The 16,029-nt window shown below is 34.7% G+C and overlaps 1 protein-coding gene across 1 annotated transcript in view; it reads right to left on the bottom strand.

The window, feature by feature from the left end:
• Positions 1–16,029, bottom strand: part of LOC108741434 (discoidin domain-containing receptor 2-like) — a 388,424-nt gene that overhangs the window by 221,968 nt on the left and 150,427 nt on the right. The window contains exon 4 of the mRNA XM_025977248.1: positions 4,010–4,121. Coding sequence (XP_025833033.1) covers positions 4,010–4,121 — 112 coding nt within the window. The remainder of the gene's footprint in view (positions 1–4,009; positions 4,122–16,029) is intronic.

Raw genomic sequence — 16,029 nt, forward strand, 5'->3', positions numbered from 1 at the left:
TTTAGGTTCAGTAGTTTCGGAGGTAAGGCGGCGGAATGGTCAATTTTTTGTCCGTTTTTCTTAAATGACTGGAACTATTTATTTTAAAATTATAAAGAAATATATTTGAGACTCTTTCAACAAGCCTTTTCAAGTCACACAAACTTTTTTTACTACCATACATACGCAATCGAACATTACAGAAAACTGTCACAATTTAAATAATAAAAACATTAAAACTTCACATTACAATAACTAAGTATCAGTTAAACTTATTAGAAACACCACAGATTAAAAAAACATTTAAAACAAAACATTTTTTTAAAATAATAATCAGCTGGAATTAAATATGTGGTAATGTTTTACTAATAGACAGTACTATATAGTTTGTAGCATCCCTACTCCCTTACTCACCCATGGACTTATGTATACACATTTATATACTTAGATCTGAACCTTTTTAAGTAAAACTTAAGGGTGTTTTTTTGTTATTTATTCCACACGTTTCAGAAAAACTCCATCAGACAAAGTTCAGAATTTAAATCATTAAATAGCAATTTTATAGAATTTTTCATTAAAATTTATTAATTAATTCTAAAATATAAATAAAATTGTTTTGTTTAAATTCAAGAAATATTTCAGCAATCACTTATTTGTAAGGTGTAGGAATATTTGTGAAATATTTTGAACATAATTATTTGACGGAATGAAGCATTTAATAAGCACATGGTCACTAAATGCTGATAACAATACTTCTTAATTTTAATCTTAATATCCACACATTCCAGACTTTATATGGCTAAGGGATCTAGATCCGTCCAGAAACTAATAAATAACAGTGAAATCACTTTTTTACTATGAGGCACTTGTGCAGTTGTACGTTTCGAGTGTTATTTTCGTACCAACGGTGCAATAAAAGTCAAGGAGGAAAATTTAAATACTGCACTGGTCAATTCTTCACCTGACGGCGAGCGAACAGGGAGCGAAACATGAAAATGAAGAATAAGAATCCAGGTCCCATATATGTACAAGCGTACGCCATAGTATCTTCAAAAAGTCGTAAATATCGTGGCCATTGTCGGTCATGTTTTATTGAAAAACGCGCTCGTAAAACTGAATTTACAATGGATATTAGCAGCTTAACGATTACAAGATCATACGCTTCTCTCATACTGGGATAACTGGGCTCGTCGTTAGGCTTTCGTAGCATATTTTGTTGATGCTCTTGTCAACAATAGCCACATAAATTTTGGCATGACAATAAAAGGCGAGTCCACGGACACCTTTATTATACAACTCATTCGCTTGTAATGATCGGAGCCATTAAAACGTGAAATGGCCCTCAAGACACCGAATTATTACCAGTTAAGTGTTTTGAAACAGGCGCAACTCCTAATTTCCAAAGTCCTAAAACTTTTAAACAATGAACGTTGTTCGTTGGGACGTAAGATGTGGTACAGTCGCTTCAGTTTAATTTTGTCGGTTTTGGATTATAAAGTTAAAATTGTTAATTTTTTTTTATTGAAGTGAAACTTCTTTACGCACTGTAGGGTAAGTTCGTTTCATGCGAGTTGGTATGTAACGAAATCATGCAACGTATGTCCCCCTCTGCTCGGCCACGTAGTCGAATTCGTAGTGGCCCTCAAGACACCGAATTATTACCAGTTAAGTGTTTTGAAACAGGCTCAACTCCTAATTTCCAAAGTCCTAAAACTTTTAAACAATGAACGTTGTTCGTTGGGATGTAAGATGTGGTACAGTCGCTTCAGTTTAATTTTGTCGGTTTTGGATTATAAAGTTAAAATTGTTAATTTTTTTTTATTGAAGTGAAACTTCTTTACGCACTGTAGGGTAAGTTCGTTTCATGCGAGTTGGTATGTAACGAAATCATGCAACGTATGTCCCCCTCTGCTCGGCCACGTAGTCGAATTCGTAGTGGCCCTCAAGACACCGAATTATTACCAGTTAAGTGTTTTGAAACAGGCTCAACTCCTAATTTCCAAAGTCCTAAAACTTTTAAACAATGAACGTTGTTCGTTGGGATGTAAGATGTGGTACAGTCGCTTCAGTTTAATTTTGTCGGTTTTGGATTATAAAGTTAAAATTGTTAATTTTTTTTTATTGAAGTGAAACTTCTTTACGCACTGTAGGGTAAGTTCGTTTCATGCGAGTTGGTATGTAACGAAATCATGCAACGTATGTCCCCCTCTGCTCGGCCACGTAGTCGAATTCGTAGTGGCCCTCAAGACACCGAATTATTACCAGTTAAGTGTTTTGAAACAGGCTCAACTCCTAATTTCCAAAGTCCTAAAACTTTTAAACAATGAACGTTGTTCGTTGGGATGTAAGATGTGGTACAGTCGCTTCAGTTTAATTTTGTCGGTTTTGGATTATAAAGTTAAAATTGTTAATTTTTTTTTATTGAAGTGAAACTTCTTTACGCACTGTAGGGTAAGTTCGTTTCATGCGAGTTGGTATGTAACGAAATCATGCAACGTATGTCCCCCTCTGCTCGGCCACGTAGTCGAATTCGTAGTGGCCCTCAAGACACCGAATTATTACCAGTTAAGTGTTTTGAAACAGGCTCAACTCCTAATTTCCAANTAAACCAATTCCTTAACCCCTATCCCGGTATGTTTGTGTGTTTAAAGAAGTTTCACTTCAGTAGCGTGTTATATAATTACACGTTGTATTTTATTTATTACTGGATTAATAAATTTATGAAACCGTACACCTATCACAAGGAAGAGAAAGATTATCTTTAATTATCTTTCTCAGCTAGTTGCATGTAACGAACACTGCTGATACGTAAAATTTGTACATTTTTCTCTCTATTCAAACAGTTTGTAGAGTTTGCCTCTCTTTTATTGTTAAACTACCAATTTGTTCACGAATCTTAAATAAATTACAGTGGCGTTGCGAAGTCTTATTTAATATAATTTTCATAAAAGTGATTAAAATTAATTACAATGTACATAATCCAATTAAAAGATTAATAAAAGAAAGTACAGAATTTTCTATTGGGGTGATAGTTTAAGATAATGTATTTATACTTTGCTTACTTTTGTCGTACTTTGCTTGTCTTGATAATTAACTGTTTTCTTACTTTAAATTAATTGAATAACATACTTAATTCTGTGACATCAAAAATGAATATTCTCTAGAGGGAAATGTTTTGAAATTCTGTTTGAATATGAACCTCTTATTTTAAAAACTAACGACGATTCAATATATTCTGAATAAAATGAATAATAAACCCTTATACATTACATTTTTTTACATTTTTTATATTAATTTTCATAATTAATATTCAAGATCTTCATTAACTGTACTCGGACTCTTGACCTTTATATTATGTAGGTTGTATGTAATTATGGTTTTTAAATACACATTGAAAAAAAGCAGTTTTGTTCACATTTTTAAAAATAATATTAGATATGTGAGTAAAACTGGTCAATCCCGATGTAAATTATTCAAAATAAATGAAGCAATTGGTAGTATAGTAATAAAAGAGAAACACACTCTTCAAACTCTTTCGAGGGAAAGATGCACACATTTTAAAAAGTACTTGTAGTGTTCGTTATCTGCGACTAGCCGATAAAAATTTTTCTCTTCCTTTCGGGGATTTTTTGTACTGAAGCAAACAGATTTTGTTATATCAGAATCCATAATCTTTTTAATAATTCATGAATCATTTGCTTACTTATTGTCAACAATCCGTAATTCAAAGGTTTCATTTAACTTTTTACCGAAAAAGAATTCGTTCTATTTTTAAATGAAAATACGTCAGACTCTCCCAAAGATTTCGATAAATCCCCTTAATGGAAAGGTAAGCTTCTTATAACCCTACTGTGCTACTGTTTATTAACGAGCTTCTTTTAATAGAAGTTGAAACAACATATAGAAAAAAGTCATCGTCATTGTCAATTTTCAATTAACTTTTACTGCATACAACGTACAGATCAACGATGAAAACAAGATAAGATAAACATGCCAAAAACAACGGGCTTATTATCATGACTCCCCTTACCTGGCATTTTGGGGTCCGACAGACTTGGTCTCGTACGAAGAGCTGGCCGTGATAGCGTGGTCGGGAATACGACCCTCTTCCATTCCCAGTGCCGAGCGGCATTCGCCACCCCCTGCAACGAACGAACACTTTTTTATTGATTTTATCCAGCAAAAACACAGCCACGTGTTGTATGTAAAGGCCAAACCGCCGAAAAATAAATTTTAGTTGGCGGATTTGTTAAATGTGGAATTTTATCAACGCAATGGCGATTCGATGATCAAGCGAAATTTTATCAGATTTTTAGTTGCAAACAGGGTAAAATTGTGATGGTAAATGAGGATTAAAAGCGATACAAAATTGTAATAATTGGATAAACGTTTACTAGCGCTAAGTCAGTTTTGATGAACACACCATTCAAGCGTCCATAAGTAAAATTAAAAGAATTGTGGTTAAAAAATTTGGTAATAGCAATTATAATAACATAAAACCTGGAAATTTTATACATATGCGTTTTCGAAAATACTACAAATGGCGCAGTAAACGCCATCTGTAGCACGATGCTACATTTTAGGACTACGTAATGCTCCAACAAGGTCCACTTGTGTGGATATCTACTTGCTGAAAACGAATCCCGACGTAGCCAACCTCAAAGTGATAGGCACGCTAGCTTAATCGAATAAAATAATTCGAAGTGGTCTGTATTCTGTCGAAACTGCCAGACGCCGATCGCGATTTCGATCTTTTTGGATCTCGTCAGCGCGTCGCAGGCAGCTCCGACAGAACATAGACCAACTTTTACCTGCTGTCTTAACAGTGCGTTTTCGAAAATACTACAAATGGCGCAGTAAACGCCATCTGTAGCACGATGCCACATTTTAGGATTACGTATGCTTTTAAAAAGTAATAGTACACCTAAACGAAATACGCCGTAGGCGGTCGATGCTATTGATATACCCCAATGCTAACAGCAGAAATCATAAACTATAATGCGAACAAGACTGGATTGACTAAAAGAACTTACGGGAAGTTTCCGGAACAATCAGGGATAGAGAATAATTGAATATTTTATACGACAGTTTATATAAGTGATCTAGATAACATTTATGCCTTAGTCTTTAATAAAAATCGTAAAATCTTAGTAAAACCTAAATTGTTTTATTTTCTTGTGCTGCTGTCGGGACACCAACATCGTACCGGAAAAGGTATAGATTATGAAAACATATTGTAGCAAAAGCTTTTACTTCTACCATTTGCTTCTATCTTTGCAAAAGTTTTGCCATTTGTATATAACTATATAACCGTGGAACGTGAAGCACTGCAGTCCTTCGTGAAAACTGCTTGTCGTGAGCGTGACTTTTGATAGAACATCTCACCATTTACTAGCTTCGTTCTTGTACTATAGTGACCGTGAAACTTTATAGGGTTTTTATTTACAGTTGGTGCTATTTTAAGTTAACTTTCTGTTTCACTAGGAATTTATTATACCACTGAATGACCAAATAAATTAAAACGTTTTAGGCTTACTAATATTATTATGTACTGTTTTATGAAAGTATTGTGATCCGTCAAATGGGTATACACCATCTGGTGGCAAAATTTATAACTCGACTGAGGGAAAAATTTACATAGGAACTGTGCACGCAAATTGTAAAATTGTTTATTAAAATAATAAAACACGTTAAAACAGTAAAAATTGTTTTGATGATGGAGTCGACGAAGTTTTCTTCTAAAGTCAAATCAAATAAAAAGTTAATATGTTCAGTGAAAAGCTGCAATAGCACTTCAGACATAGATCTTCACTCTTCACCTACATTAACTACTTTCCAATAAAAACTAACCGTTTTATATATGTAAAAAATATATTCGGAAAATTAGAGAAAAAAGTAAACTAATAGAAGCTTGGATGAAAGCAGTAGGTATCAAAGAAGTGAATTCCGGAATAAAAATTTGTTCACGTCATTTTAATGCACATGATTATATTTCAGCAAGTATTTACCATCAGCCATAACCTTAATATTTAAAACTAGAATCATACTAAAATTATAAAGTGAGAAATTATTTATTCCTGTGTAATTGATTTAACACAATTCTAATGATACGATATAAGTATTTTGAGGTTAAGAACCTACCTGCTGCAATACAACAAAGTTGCAATAATGTGTTTGCAACGTTCTCTTAAATCGGCTTTGCACGTGCAAGTCATTGATATGATATTGCTTAAATCACCCAGAATCACCTCACCAATTATATAACGTGAATCACTTTTTAAATCCGAAGTTTGTAAAAAGTAGGCAGTAAACTTGACGGAATTTGAAGGCTAGCTTCCGGATTTGTTATTTCCGAATTTTATAATGTGATTGGCATTAAAAACACGCTCACCTTCAACGAAATTTCCTTTCCGAGGCTTTGTGTCAGCCCAATCACATATTGTGTCAATACTTATCATTTTATCGTAATTTAAAAACTTGGAAATTGCACGGTACACTATAGGAACTACGATAAATTTTCCCTAATCGGCGCCATGTTTTTAGGCTCCTCCCATTTGACGGATCCCAATAGCATAAAACAAAAGCTATTCTACTAACCAAATAATTAAAACAGCTTGAAACTCGATTACAGTTTCCACTTAAAGATACTTAGAAAGGAAAAACGCAAAAGTCGATTTAACTTTAATCAAGCCAGATGTATTTTTCCACGCCCTCGGCAGGCACTGGTATTTTTTTTTCTATTTATTTATTAAACTTCTTCCTTTTCGCATTCAATTTCTTACACAAACAACTGACATTAACAGACGTATGTTTAGCTGGTTACACGAAAATTCCCGAGATACTTTGCTAATGGAAATATTTTCACTCTCACGTACAACAAACGGTTACAGAATGGCAAGCAGTTAAAGAAGCTGCCGCGTCGTGTGTCCCAAAAATGCCGTTTTACTCGGACAAGTCACCCTTGGGGTTTGCATTTTCATCATAGAACACCAACGGGAAAAACAAAAGCAACTAAAAAAACAGGTTAGAATTCAGCCAATAACTGGTTCTACAATACTTGATTATTGTTAAGAAAAGAGTTTAAAATAAGCGTCGTGACAATAATCAGATTAAATCAAATGTATAAAACCCAAAAATTAAATTAAAATAGAGAAGTAAGGGGTAGGAATGAAAAAGAAAGGAAGGAAATAATACTGAAACGATAGAGGAGGTTATAAACTACACACACTTAGAATAAGTAATGGGGAAAATAATAGTGATAAAATACATACAGATGCTAAAAATTAGCGAAGGCGAACGCCTTATTAGGAAGTGTTTGGCGTCTAGGACGACAAAGGCTATACAAGAATGATTGGGTTAGGTGGAAAAGGTTGGTCGATGCGACAGTTAGAAGTATAACTTTTATGGAGTGGAAAAAAAAGAAGTGGAAGGTTAAAAAATTTTTAATGGGTATTGAATTTAAGTAGAATACCGGATCTTGTGAGTAGGAGAGAAATAAAATGTGGAAATTTAGTTGAGGAAACTAGGAATAGGGTGGTAAAACAGCAATTGAAGTTACAACAATTAAGTGAGGAAGTATCAGGAAATAAGTATGACGGACGAGGACATTAAAAGTTGGAATTAAAAGTACGTATGAAAAAAAAAAAGAGAGAAAAGGCTTTAAGTGAACTAAATCTAAATCAAGAGCAACTGAATGAGTGGGATAGAGTGAAAATGTGTGTCGAAGAAATGGTAAAGGTAAAGTGTAAAGAAAAGATAAGGGCGGAAGATGGAGGAGACTTGGAAACTCTAAATATGTTGAATGTATGAAAGACATAGGAGCATTGGCAGATAAATTGAGAACCAACATTTTTGAATAAGGGAAAAGATATAGATATAAAGGCAAGGTTCAGAGTAGTAAATGAAGGTAGAGGATGTGTGTATTGGATAAAAGAGGAAGAAAATAAGTGCAGGATATGTAACAGGAAAAACGTTAATCCATGTACTGGAAGGATGTGATGAAGGTAAAGATCTATAGAGGAATATATGAGTATATATACGATAATAGAAATGGACTGATGCTCTTAAAAAATGTAATGAGGAAGAGAAAGGGGATTTAAAGAAAGAAGGGGAAAAGGGAGGGTGTAATGAAATTTAAAGTTTTATTTATTGAATTTTTTTGGTGTTAGGGAAGTTAGGGGACATTTGTTTATGGTTTTATTTTTTTCCTTTTAGCTCATTAATTAGTATAGGTGGCAGTGGATTAGCGTAAATTTTTGCCACCCAGGGCGGAGTCCAAAATTTGCCGCCTTTTCTATTATTATAATTATATAAGATCATTTATTTACTTTTTTTTAGTCTTTTGTTTAAACAGAAAAACGAATGTTATGAATTTTTCATCGGTTTGTGTTGTTATTACTACTCATACTTCATCTCCAAATTATCTAGCAATGTCATTGTGACTTCCAAGTTGCAATATCCGTTGAAAACTACGATTTTAATTTTTCGGATCCGTTACAAAAACATCCGTATGACTGGGAAATTAATAAATTCCAGCAGTTGCTCTATCCAGGGCTGCCGCGTGGGTGAAAGCCGATTCAATTGAAATTATTTCGGTTTTTCAAATACATTAGGTCATCAGTATCCTGATCTTCAGTATTTTTATTGCCGAATTCTTTCCATACCTTCGCAATATATTAAAGTTTCAATAACTCAGGATTATGCAGCATTTTGCTAATTACATTTATGAGATTTAATAAGATCTTATCTTAAGGAGTAGTAAGGATATAAAACAGAGGATAGCTTAGGGTCGAGTCGCCTTCATTAAAAAGTCACTTCTATACTAGCGAACGGTTAATTTAAATATTCGAAAAAGATTGTTAAAGGTGTATGGTTGGATAATGGTTAGTTCCCTCCTATGTACCTGTTTTTAATTAGGGTTAAAATTTTCGGTATGTCGAATTCCCTCCCAATTATATATCAATTGCCTCCCAACGGCGGCAGATGGCCTTGTTTTACTAGATTTTCAATGTGAAATTTATGTTAAAATACGAAGTGTTTCATCTAATTTTAGAAAATTGTTAACAAGACAAACTAAAACTAATAAAGTTTTTGTAGATGATTCATCAAAAAGCTAGACGCACACGAATTTCCAAACATTGAATTGTTAAGGTAGTGGAAAACTATTTTAAAATTAAATAAATAAACATTTCATAACTGATATGTGTCTCCTTTCTGAAATTATTTTTTCTTTAATTGTGTAAGTGCACTATAAATATATATTTATTTTCGATAAATAAAATCGGTAAGTAGTCGTTAACTTAATTATCGGAGCTGATACGAACGGGAGGGAACTCGGCTAGTACCCGGGAGGGAATTCGACTATCTATATTTTCACCAAAACTACCTGCGGGAGGGAATTCGGCATCACCGGTATGTTTGTACCGCGGCGTTGTAAAGAAAAGGTTAGAAGCGCTTGAAATGTGGAGTTACAGGCGAATGATGAGGCACAGTGGATAGAGAAGATTAGAAATGAAGAGATATTAGAAAGAATAGGAAAGCAGAAGACTATGGAAATTAGTAAAGAATAGGCGAGATAGGTTGGTAGGACACCTTCTCAGGCATGAAGGTCTAGTCAGAGGCATATTAAAATGTGTAAATTTAATAACCTAACTGATTAGATAAGCCTGGAATCATTCTAGAGTAGATATCGCTAGTTTACATCCAAGGCTGTGTTCTCTTTTTTGTAACAGGTTTGTGATGAAACTGCTTTTCAATATAGGACTTATGAGTTGAATCATTACTCTTGTGATTTTGTATTATTACAATGAGGTCCCTAAAGGGTTCCGGCGATGGAGGGTCCAGATTTTCTTTTGTTCTAAATTAAATCTTCTTATAATACCCTTTCGCGGTGAATGACCATAATTATTTTAATACAATTCCCAGCTGTAACTTTTTAATACGGAAATTTTTACATATTACTATACCTCCTATTTAATTATTAAACTACTTATGTAAATCTGTTTGAATTCAGTTATTCAAAGCAGAAAAAGTTGCGTTACTTTTATGGCAGGTAGGCAATATTTATGTAATTAATTACGAATGATTATGCAAAGTGAAAAGCAATTAGCCAATAAAGTTTAAGCATCCGTCCACTGGTGATTGAATCTATTTTAAGCGCCCAGTTTTGAGAGTGGAAAGCTGTTTTGATTAATTCTATACCCTGCCCGCCTAAATTCATATGCGTGGACAGGCGCTAACTCAATCGGATTGGTGATCATGTCAGTTTTCAATGCGCTAGGAAGTTTGCATCATTTATTTGAAAATTTAGAAAGTTAAACCAAAACAGAAAAAGAAACTCAATGCTTAAAGAACAGAATATTGAAAATGTACCCACAGTAGAGAAATAGATAAGAATACGGAAGAAAAGGCAGATGTTTTGTAACGAAGGAAACATAGGAAAATGATAACGGGAAGCAAAATATACAGGGTGTTTCTGAAATAACTACCAACCTTGTAGAACGTGATAGAACACAATAAAACAAGAAAATTAAGTAAATGTTTTGTGTCCGAATGTTTACCATTTTTCGGGAAAAACGTAGTTGAAAGTATAGGCAACTGTAATCATAAAAAGGAAGTAAAAATAATTTTTGTGATCTTGTTCAGCTCCTCCTTCGATGTCGTCTTTATCACCTCAATAGTAGCGTAGGGTCGTTCTTTCATGTGCTTTTCAGTTTCGAGAACAAGAAAAAGTCACAGGTGGCCAAATCTGGAGAATACGGTGACTGCGGCATTTTTACTGTGTTGTTTTTGACGAGCTGTTTTCGTTCTTGGTTCGTGCAGTAGCTTCCATTGGGATGATTGAGCTTTGGTTTCCAATTCATAACCACAAACCCACAATTGGTCACCAGTTATGATCCTCTGGAGTAAATTTGGGTCGTTGCGGACAGAGGCCAACAGCTTCTTAGCAATATTAATGCGGTGCTATTTTTGGTCGAAACTGAGCAATTTTGGTACGAATTTCGCGGTGATCAGTCTCATGCCCAAATCACTGGTAAAAATCGAATGGCAGGAGCCAGTCGATATGTTTAGATCCTTAGCAACTTCTCTAACGGTGATTCGACGATTGGCCAATACTATTTTCTTCACTTCATCAACGTTTTTGTCTGCTCGGGCGTCCGGTACGCTTCTTCTCGACCTTCTGAGAACATTTTGTACCACCAACAAACATTGCTTCGGTCCAAGGTAGCTTCCCCATATGCACAATGAACATTCTTTAATTCTTTGATCCACTATTTTGGAATAGGCAAAAGTCGAAGACGAGCCAAAATACGTGCAAGCAAAGCAGCTGTCAAAAATTAACCGAACATTCAACATGGCCAAATTTGCCGATATAAGTGAGAGATGTAAGTACCAACAAAACGCCACAAAGAAATCGTAACCCGTGGAAATTCAAAATTCGCGATACTTTTCGAACAGACCTCGTATAAAAGATATAACTGTACCTTGTCCTTAAGGAAGAATGCAACGTTAGGAGACCATATATCAAAAAAAAATACAACGTGTAATTACACAACACGCTACTGAAGTGAAACTTCTTCAAATAGGATAGGGGTTAATGGTATTATATACACTATGCTTCGCACGGGTGCAATGCAGATAGTAAATATACTATAGAATGTCTTTATATACAACAATCACAGCTTTTTTGTCATTAGACAATACAAACCGGCCGGTACCGCCGCAACCGCTATGTCCCTGCATTTTAAGTCTGTAATATCTTCGAAAATATTCATTTAAATTACATGCTGTAAAGGGCCATATTGATCTATATTAAATGCACAATGTATTTAAAAGTACTTAATTGGATAAGGATTAATGCTGTATTGCTTAAAATCGCTTCGTAAATAAGCCATTATTTCTCGTAAAAAGTAAAGGATAAAAAATGGTTATTGTGGGTTATCCCTAAGAGATAGACATATACCATCCCGGACTTTTTTGTAGACCTTTTTAAGGTGTACAATACTGTAGTATATTATTTTGATCTATCTCGTAGGGTTCAGCCAGCGTTTGCAATGTAAGCGCAAAAAAATGTGTTTATTTACGACATCACATTACAAACCTCTAAAATTATCAGTGTTTCTCTACTATATTATGCATGTATTATACATATAAACCTTCCTCTTGAATTACTCTATCTATTAAAAAAAACCGCATTAAAATCCGTTGCGTAGTTTTAAAGATCTAAGCATACATAGGGACAGACAGCGGGGGAAATGCGTTGCATGATTTCGTTACATAGCAACTCGCATGAAATGAACTTACCCTACCGTGCGTAAAGAAGTTTCACTTCAAAAAGATGAGTTTTTACGACTTACCGCCTATTGAGACTTTTTATCTACATATAAGTATACGGAGAACTATAGTTTCGATGAGTTTGACAAAGGGCCACTTTCCATAGCAGGGTTCCTTTGAATTATCGCTAGATTCATTCGACACTGGCCTGCTTATGATCTGGGTATATGCATATACGATACGTATGTATCTACATTTTAACTGCAGCAGCACGAAGCTATGCAAACAATGGTGTATTTAAGCTGCCATCACGTTTTAACTATTAATTTTGGATGGTTCGCTGTGAAATCAGCTATTACCGTACCATCTCACGATCTCTTCGAGCCCGTACCCGCCAATAACATAGAAGTGTGATCGTGAGTCAGATGTTGTCTGATAGAATTAGATAATGCATGCAACATAATATCCGGTCGACCTTAACCGAAACGAACGTCTAACTTAAACATAACATGACACCTTGAGATAAACGTCAATTTGGTAAACTTACTGTAAAAGACTCCAGGTAATAATTGTATAATTACGTGTCAAACTCGTAAATGAATGAAATTAAACGATTTTTAATTAATTTCACTCTTGAAGATAATTATGAAGGTTTTCATCTGAAATTCAAGTAAATAAAATAGGGAGATACTTTTCAAATGGAGTTAAAGGTGACAAGATGGGAAATAGTCCTTTTTGGGAAATATCCCTCTTATATTTTAATCATAAGTAATTAAGTAGTTTGAGGTAATTCATATTGTATAAAAATTAAATGATTTCAGATTAATATTTAAAATATTGACCACTATTGGGTTTCTTAAAATGTTTCATATAATATTAATATACGTACAGTCGAACCTGGACAAGTGAGAGCTCAAGGGACCGCGATCTGTTTCTCTCTTATAGAGGTTTCTTAGTAACCCGAGTTTCTAGCTTACAGAGTTACAGGAGGAATTTGTCTCACTTATAGAGGTCTATAAAGATACGGTTCGACAACACATTGAGTTTTCGTTTAGACATTATGAAGAAGTACAGGACAACAGGACCTTTCTTCGCAACTGCTTTTATGAACTGACTGTAATAAGATTGATAAATAAGTCGGTACGCACATTTGACTGTAATAACATAATAAAGACTTACTCGGTCATTCGCAGATTTGGTCATTCGAATGAAATAAGAGTCTCTTGAAATTCAAGAACGAGTCATAAAATAGCAAAAGTAAACTGACGCTTATAGAGGTATAGACAAGTAGCAATCTCACTTAAAGAGGTTCAGGCATGAAAAATGACTCTCACTTATACAGGTTTTATGTTTCTCACTTGTAGAGGCTTTAGAAGGGCAAAATGACGGGACCTGGCAAATACTCTCATTAACAGAGTTTCCTCGCATACCCAATTTTCACTTTTCCAGGTTCGACTGTATATACATTAGTTCAACGAATCTATGACCTGTTAAGTACGTTTCGTCGTTGTTGATTTTGACATCTCTCTTAGCGTTGTGGTCAAAGCATTAGTAAGAAAGCCAAAAGTTCCGGGTTCAATTCTCGGCGAGAAAGTGACAGTAGTAACAATTTTTCCTCGTTAACTTGAAGTGTTATAGTGGATATAAAGTAAATGAATTTTCACATCAATATTTAAATAATGACCACTACTGAGTTTCCTAAAGTGTTTCATATAATAAACTACTATTAATGTAGAACAAACAAAATAGCTCAAACCCCAACGCCAAAACACGACACTTTAGTTGTCCGAAGCACTTTTCGTGAACAGTTCACTTCAGTTCCTGAAGAAGGTAACCTTGTTACCGAAAAGTGCTTCGGACGAGTAAGGTGTCGTGTTTTGGCGTTGGGGTTTGAGCTATTTTGTTTGTTCTACAACAACCGCCAAAGTTTTTCCAATCTTCATTTATGTTTTTTTTACTATTAATCTCTCAATCATTGCAGCAATGTCAAATTCAATATGGAATGTGTTAGCATCCCGTGGAAATAACCATGGCCAAACGCTGATGCCGATAGCGAAGCACACGAGGAAATACGGAGGATGACGAGGTCCTTGTTGCGGGAAAAATTACTAGGGGAATTACTAATGAATAATCCGGGTTGGCAAGGCGATGGTGTGTGAGAAAGGACAAGAGTAAATAGTGAATAAAATTATTGTAATCCGAATAGTAATAAACGTAGAATTATTTCTTACAAATTTATGATGATTATTTGATACGGAGGATGACGAGGTCCTTGTTGCGGGAAAAATTACTAGGGGAATTACTAATGAATAATCCGGGTTGGCAAGGTGATGGTGTGTGAGAAAGGACAAGAGCAAATAGTGAATAAAATTATTGTAATCCGAATAGTAATAAACGTAGAATTATTTCTTACAAAATGATGATTATTTGATTATTAAAACATCACTCTATCATTTTAATATAATTAACAGGCTCTAAACATGGGAACCTGTAATTAGCAATACAGCATATTTGGGGCAAATTTGTTCTAGTTTCATAACAGTAGACCAACGTCAGTTGCTTTGACGAGGCAATCCCGGGTATTACCCCTGAATCATCTCGGCACCTTAATATCTTAATGCTTCCCATTAGAACTGACGCTGTAGGTATTGTACGTAAATATATATATATATATATTCAAAATTCCAAACAAAACAGCCAAGCGATAAAAGCCGTTAGAGATAAGAGAAGGAAAGAGGACAGATTGCGAACCGTCCTCCCCCTCCAACACCCACTTCCAAGTCGACACATAAATCTTTTATACGACTACATCTCAGGAGACTTACCAAAGATATGACCTGGCTAATTACATTATTAATTTTAAGATGTTGCGCCAGGCGTCCGGGAGAGATAAGAAGATGGCGCGTCTTTAAATTCATTCTTTCTACAGCAGGGAACCGGCAACGACCCAAATTAATTCTATTTTGTCGTGGCACGTTTACTTAATAATCCGTTTCATCCCCAAAAGTGAAGTTTTCCCTTTTTAGCTTTCCTTAACTTACCCACCTACTCAGCATTGAGGTGCCTAATACGGAGGTAGCAGACATTAACTGTTATTAATTACAATTAGCAGACACTATGTCTCAAAAACTTTAGGGATCATACCAAATTATGCGTAACTTGTTGGGACCGTTCAAATTTGGGCGGTGGGGAGCGTTGTCAGTGGTAGTTCGAAAATTTTTTAGTGACGATGTGAAGGGACTCTCTTACAGAACCAATTTTTGCAATGATGTTTTGCTCTAATAAATTGATAATTGTTATTATTATGAGACTTCTTCAATTGTAGGAAGAAAATTTACCAGAGTATAAAGAGTGTATGAAAAGTGTAACGTCACGCGCTACGTGTGACCTCTGGTGGATATGTCCAGATAGATGGTAATGTTGATTTTATTAAGAGTTGTCAGTGGCGATGTGAAGGGACAATAATTCTTACGGAACCAATTTTTGCAGTGATGTTTTGCTCAAGTACCTAATTGATAATTATTATTATTATGAGACTTCTTCAATTGTAGGAAGGAAATTTATCAGGGTATAAAAATCGGTTGTCTGTTAAGTCGATTTACTGACGATAGTTGAACGTGACAACGTCATAAGAAAATACTGATGGAATGATTTCATTTTTCAAAAGAAAATTTTAATTTTATTTGTTTGATAGATATTTTGTATGGATATAGAGAAGGAGGTAAATGGAAATGTATTATTGTATAGCAGCTGTCCACGCGGACGCATCGCTCACTC

Source organism: Agrilus planipennis, unplaced genomic scaffold, assembly GCF_000699045.2.
Source record: "Agrilus planipennis isolate EAB-ADULT unplaced genomic scaffold, Apla_2.0 scaffold24, whole genome shotgun sequence".
Taxonomy (NCBI): domain Eukaryota; kingdom Metazoa; phylum Arthropoda; class Insecta; order Coleoptera; family Buprestidae; genus Agrilus; species Agrilus planipennis.